This window comes from Sceloporus undulatus, chromosome 1 (genome assembly GCF_019175285.1).
Source record: "Sceloporus undulatus isolate JIND9_A2432 ecotype Alabama chromosome 1, SceUnd_v1.1, whole genome shotgun sequence".
In the NCBI taxonomy this organism is placed as follows: domain Eukaryota; kingdom Metazoa; phylum Chordata; class Lepidosauria; order Squamata; family Phrynosomatidae; genus Sceloporus; species Sceloporus undulatus.
Genome location: NC_056522.1, coordinates 378,943,404 through 378,950,393, shown reverse-complemented (window position 1 = coordinate 378,950,393; position 6,990 = coordinate 378,943,404). Strand labels below are relative to the sequence as shown.

The 6,990-nt window shown below is 43.0% G+C and overlaps 1 protein-coding gene across 1 annotated transcript in view; it reads left to right on the top strand.

Annotated features, from left to right (window-relative positions):
• Positions 1-2,104: 2,104 nt before the first annotated feature.
• Positions 2,105-6,990, top strand: part of LOC121927278 (DNA polymerase epsilon subunit 2-like) — a 14,646-nt gene continuing 9,760 nt past the window's right edge. The window contains 1 exon segment of the mRNA XM_042461000.1: positions 2,105-2,179. Within this exon segment, the coding sequence (XP_042316934.1) occupies positions 2,105-2,179 (75 nt within the window).

Sequence of the window (6,990 nt, the reverse complement as noted above, 5' to 3'; positions counted from 1 at the left end):
ATCCTTAGAATCAGATTCCCATTAAATCTTTAATTGCCTTTGAATGCAATTTTTTTTAAAGTGCCCATTAGATTAATTGATTAGAGCATCGGACTGTGACATGAAATATGCTAGGTGACCTGGCATCCATCTTGCTTCCCCGACCTAGCCTACTTCACAAGGTTGCTGTGAAGACAAAACTGATAAACCTGTTTGGAACTGGTATTTTAATGGTATTTTAGTGATTTGTATTGGGGAGCTTGTTTTCTGCTGCTCCAGTGACTAGAACAATGGATGCAAGTTCCAGGAAAAGACATTCCAGCTCAACATTAGGAGGAACTTCCTGACAGTAGGAGCTATCCGCACATGGAACACACTCCCTCTGAGGGCAATGGAGTCTCCTTCTTTGGAGGTCTTTAAACAGAGGCTGATGGCCATCTGTTGGGGGTGCTTTGATTGTGAGTTCCAGCATGGCAGAATGGGGTTGGACTGGATGGCCCTTGGGATCTCTTCCAACTCTGTAGAGTTTATCGCACTAGTGAGATCCCGTGGGCAAACGGGATTTAAACGCAGTTTAATGCAAAGAAAACCACGAAATGCCCAAAGTTTATCACACAATGTCGCAGTTAAGCTGCCAGTTTTCTCCACTTTAACTGTGGTTTAACTTTGTATTATTTTGTTTTGGAAGCAATTTGGTGTGATAAACTCCCCGAATTTGCAAGTTTGGTTTAAATTTGAATTTAATTTAAATCGTGTTTAACTCCCATTTGCCTGCGGGATCTCGCTAGTTCTATGGTGGTATTTTAAGAGGAAGGCTTGGTAAAAAATATAACCTCCCATCATAAAGGCTCAGTCAAATCCACCTGGAGCCAAAACTGTTGATAGTTTAATAAGCCCAGAAAGAGGCCATTTCCAGACCCCGTGTGATGGTGAGTAATTTGGAGGCAACAACAGTGAAAGCTGTTGTTTGGGAAGGAACCGCTAATTAAAACCAATTGGCAAGGAAGGGAATTCCTGTTCTACCCGCCCTAATTGCAGTGAGGTCTCCCTTGGGAAGAAGAGACAAGAAGGCTGTGAGATGTGGGAACATCCCAAGTTCTCTGTGCCATTTGGAAGGAGAAAACAAATCTCTGTGTTAGCTTCATCATGCCTGTGGCCACAGTCCTGCATCAGCTACGAAGCAGGGTGGCCAGACATGTCCTCTTTTTCTACATTCCAACCTTGCTCAAAATGGAGGACATTTTGGCATTCCTCCTCCTGGGCAGAAGTCTGAAATGTAGGGCCTGTCCTGGAAAAGGAGGATGTTGGGTCAGTCTGCTCATGCGGCAGCTGCCTTGGGCTCTGAAGGCCACTACTGGGGATCTCCGGTGCCTCCAGAGTCCAGTGGGGCTGCTGCATGGGCAGCCATGCAGACCCCAAATGGGCACTCAGAAGCCACAGCATTGCCACCCCAGCAGTGGCATGGGTGGGCAAGTGGCCAGTCTGGATGGGAAGGAGGTAGGGTAGAGCTGTTTACCCCCGCAAAAGGTGATGCCAACCACAGTGATGTACCAAAATCCATTGATACGCAAGTCCCAATAAATACAATGCCATAGTAAAATGTTGCCTCCAAGCCCAAATGTTGTTGTGTGCCTTTTTGACTTATGGCAACCCCAAGGTGAACCCATCATTGGGATTTCTTGGCAACTTTATGACATGTGAGAAATTTCTCTTAACTTTGAATGAAAAGAAAGTGGAGAACTGACTTCTCATTGCCCGAAAATAGCTTGCCATTGCCCGAAATTGCGCGTGGTAGTCTATCACGCAATAACGTTAAACCCCATGATTGCGTTCAGATTGCCATTGGATTATACTTCCAATTTCCCTTGTCTGATAAACTCCATTGCCTTCCCCTGAAGCTGAGAGCCTGTCATTTGCCCAAGGTCACCCAATGGGTTTTTATACTCCAGTGAGGAATCAAACCCTGATCTCCACAGTCATAGTCCAGCGCTCAAACCACTATGCCACGCTAATATATTGCCCCTTATATAAAGTGGCAAAATCAAGATTTGCTTTTTGGATGTCTGGTTTCTTTAATATTTTCAAGCCATGGATGGTTGAATCTGTGGATACAGAATCCGCGGATATGGAGGGCCAACTTCATTGCCTCCTGGCCCAGTTCCACCAAACAGCGGAGATCTCTTCTGCTGGCAATGACAAGGTAACATTTCCAGCCCTCTCTAGTAAGTAAGCTGTAGTGTGATTATCACAACTCTTCATCGCACTGCAAATCATCGGCAGGGGCAGGCTGAAAACATCATCCTTCAGTGCCCCGATCACCAGCAGAACAGACCTCTATCGCAATAGACAGATAGATAGATCAGAAAGCTCTTGTATTGTAACTCAACAGAACTACAATATGAGACCTGCATTCAGAGGAATGAAGTATAGAATGTGTGTGTGTGTGTGTGTTATGCTCTTTATCATAAGATGTCAGGGTGGCATACAATTGATATTATTATTATTATTTCCCACCTCTCTCCATGGATTGAGGCAGGGGACAACAATAATTAACAACACCTTTTAAAACACATCAGTTTAAAACACACATTGATTTTAAAAAGACAAATAAGATATGCACCTATTAAAATCCCATTTAAAAATCCATCGTTTAAAATTAAAATAATTATAAATATTTTTTAATTCCAAATAAAAACAATTAAATAATTTTGTTGAGATAAAAGGATATTATATAAAACAGCAGAAAACTCTCAAAACAGTTAAAACATGTACGTTCATATATTTTTTTAAAAAATGAGTATGCTCCAAAAGCTTTAATAAATAGCCCTGAAGAAAGCAATGTCGCTGCCAGTCAGGCTCTCAAAGGGAGGACATTCCCCAACCTTAACTCAGGAGCAAGAAGATGGGGGCTGGAAAAACCCACTTAACCCGGGATATTTGATACCGGTTCCCCCCCGACTTGTCCTGAAAGATCTGCATCATTGGCAGTGTGGATAAGCTTCCCAATCAGTTTGGATCACTTTGCATCATTCCTTCTAAGGGAGGTGGCTCCATTTTAACCTGCTTTATTTCTGCAGTCTGGATACATCCTAGGACCCTTTGTTGGTCTTTTTAACGGTCTCTATAGAACTCTCCTTCAGCACCAGAACTAAAGGAGTTGATCTCCTTCCTATCTGTTTTCTTCACTGTCCAGCTTTCACAACCATACATAGAAATGGGAAATACAATGTCATGGACAAGCCTAAGTTTAGGGTTCAATTACATATCTTGACCCTTGAGGGTCTTCTCTAGTTCTTTCAGAGCCGCCCTTCCAAGTCTTAGCCTTCTTCTGATTTCTGCAGTCTCCATTCTGATTAATGACTGAGCACACACTGCATACCTCAATAGGCTGTACTGTTGTTTTTGTACTACTGTTCTATGTCTTCTTGTTGCTGTGTGCCTTCAAGTCATTATGGTGACCCTAAGGAGAACCTATAATGGGGTTTTCTTGGCAAGATTTGTTCAGAGGAGATTTGCCATCGCTTTCCCTTGAGACTGAGAGAATGTGATTTGCACAAATTCACCCAATGGGTTTCAATGGCTGAGCTGGGAATCGCACCCTGCTCCCCAGAGTCGTAGTCCAACACTCAAACCACTCCGCCACACTGTCTCCTTATGTTTTGTGTTTAGCTTAGAAAAATATCTTATTTTCAAAATGTAGATACTGTACTGCCTTCAACCGAGTAAACCTTTTCTGAAAACAGAATGTGTTGCTCCAACACTTTGTAGGCAATTAACCTCCTGTCAACCATGCGTATGAATTCACAGATGCAAGGATGTTTGCGCCCAACCTCTGATGATTTATAGCCAATATTAATAATGCAGTTGTCCTTTTCTTTATCTCATTTTGTTTTGAACTCACCCCTCACAATAGACCCGCTGCACATTTATATCTGAAAACAGAAATCCATCAATGCGTCTGAGGTCTCTCTCAGATTGCCTAGTAGTTCCAGCAAATTTTGGGGCATGCTGTTAATGAATTTTACAAATTGTTGCGCTCTTGTAATGGTTGCTTCTGCTCTTGCATCTAGTTGTGCCCTAAATGATACCCTTTGTCCTTGTTTGTGGCTGGTTGCTATGGATTTTAGTCCTTCTAAACTCTTCTCTCCTGCACAAGGAGTAGACAATGTTTTTTCATCATTCCCTCTATAAACTCAACATCTCCTCTCCAAGAATTTCCTGATGGTAAGAGCTATTCAACAGTGGAAGGCGCTGCCTTGGAGTGTAGTGGAGTCTCCTTCTTTAGAGGTTTTCAATAGAGGCTAGATGGCCATCTATTGGGGGTGCTTTGGTTGTGTCTTCCTGCATGGCAGAATGGAGTTGGACTGAATTGCCTTTGGGGTCTCTTCCAACTTCTGTGATAACAGGTGGCATCCTGTTAGTTACTCACTATAGGATGGGGGACACCTGGCTTGACAACAGTAGATGCAAGAGGGATCTAGGAGTCCTAGTAGACTACAAGTTGAACATGAGTCAACAGTGTGATGCTAAAAAAGTCAATACAATTCTACCCTGTATGAATAGTATAGTGTCTAGATCAAGGGAGGTAATAGTGGCACTCTATTCTGCTTTGGTCAGGACTCACCTGGAATACTGTGTCCAGTTCTGGGCACCACAATTCAAAAAGGGCAGTTTTTACTTTAATAAATTGTTCAGTTTTTGTAAATCTCATATGTATACTCTTCAACGCATTTGTAGTGTTTTTAACTTGTTGAGCATTGGACTAGGACACTGGGAGACCAGGGTTTGTATCCCTTCTTGGCCACGAAAACCCACTGGGTGACCTTGGGCAAGTCACACTCTCTCAGCCTCAGAGGATGGCAATGGCAACCTCTGTCGGAAGAAACTTGCCAAGAAAACCCTATAATAGGTTCACCTTAGGATCACCATAAGTTGGAAATGACTTGAAAGCACACAACAACAACAGAATTGTTGGGGAGTGTTTTAATTCTATTTTTTTTAAGTTGTACTGTTTTTAAAGTATGATTTGTGAGCTGCCTAGGGTCCAATTTGTGAGAAAGGCACGTACAAAGGTAAATATACAATGGCCCTTAGTATCCACTGGGGTTTGGTTCCAGGACCCCCCATGGATACAAAAATCCGTGGAAGCACAAATCCCATTAAATCCAATGGCATAGTAAAATTGTGTCCCTTATATAAAATGGCAAAATCAAGGCTTACTTTTTGGAACGTCTATATTTTTAAAACGTTTCCAAGCCATGGATGCTTGAATCCATAGATTAAAAAAAAAACTGTATATAAGGAGGGCTGACTGTATATAAATACCATATATACTCGACTATAAGTCAGCCTCATATATAAGTGGAGGGCAGGTTTGGGAACTATAATTATGGATTTTGATATGACCCATAGATAAGTCGAGGGTAAAATTAAAGTAATAAAGGATCTAAAGGATGCAGCAAAGGAAAAGAATGCCAAAGAACTTATAAAATTCCAGCAGGCAGCACTGTTTGTGCTCACAGTAAAGGCTGGATGGATGAGAGAGTAGGGAGGACATCAATGCTTCCAGGATGGATTACACTTTTGCCTTTCATCATGGTTCCCTTTTTAAATAAGAGTTAAAGAACAGCACTTACATAGACCCATGGATAAGTCAGCTCAAGTTTTTGGAGTCTATTATTTGACTAAAATTTCTAGACTTATGCATGAATACATATAGTAAATAACATTCTACCAAGGCTGGAGTATGAATTATGTTATCCATTTCAAGACACTGATACACCAGTGTCCCAGGTCCAGGTTGCCCCAGTTAGCCACCCTGCCACGTGGCAGTAGCCTCCTAATCCCAGTTTGCCTCTGAGTCAACTGTGAAGCTTGAGCAGCTGGATCACGTTTTCTACTACGCTGGGAAGTGATGCCGGCATTTTCTTCTGGTGTGCCGGAAAGTCTGTCTGGTCTTAATCCTGTTCTGAGCGAATCAGGTTTGCTACAGGTGCAGGGCAGCTGGAGGCCACTGCCAGGGGCAGAGTTTAGTCAGAGCTCTCCACAGAGAAAATGAGGCATGCATGGTTTTTCCTCTTTGGCTGCAGCCGTCTGCACACGCCCTGGATAATCCCTAAATTGCAAGCGTACACACAAAGAGAGGCGGTTGTGCACCAGAGAAGGAACTGGAGACAGCAGGACTGGGCAAATGTAAACTGAATGGCTCCACTTTCCACTGGGGCATCCCAGCTTTCCCTTTTGCCAATGCCCAGGGAGGAGACAGAATATCACTCAGGTCTCCACCTTGGCCCTTTTATTTCCAGTGCTGACTGCAGGAGAATTCATATTTTCCATCTTTTTGGGACCAAGTACTACCAAAGCTGGTTGAACTGGAAAGTCCTGGTTTGCAGAGGTGTGTGCCTGCCTGGGGAGCAATTTCACATTCTGAGCCACCCCTGTTGATGTTGCATTTGCTGCAGAGTGCGGAAATGTTGCTTTGGATGACAGTTTGGGAGCTGTTGGTTTTTAAAAAAAGCATTTCTAAGCCTTGGTTTGCTATGGCTCAGGGTTAAGATATTTGGCAGTCTTTCCTGCTGGGTGTTTTCAATGGTGGTGCCACCAAAGGAATGTCCTCCTTTGGTGGCACCATCATTGAAAACACCAGGCAGGAAAAACTGCCAAATATCTTGACCCTGAGCCCAAAAAAACTGTCTCACTCCAGTACTGTTTAGTTGACCTACTTGGGTAAACCAATGTGTGCTGGAGTCCTGTTGGCATCTTACACATCTACAAGTTGCCCAATCAAAGCAGTTGGACATTTGTGTCCAATGCGCTATGTGTGTCTGGCTAATCGCCCAGGAAAGTGGAAGTTTAGCTGGACAATAACATGGGTAGTGCTTCAGTTCTCTTCCTGCAGGAGACATTTGCAAAAGTGAGTCTTTTTACTAGATGGAAAAATCCATTCAACAAAAGATTCACTTTTACAACTGTCTTCTGTGGTAAGAGAACTGAAGCACTATCAACATCATG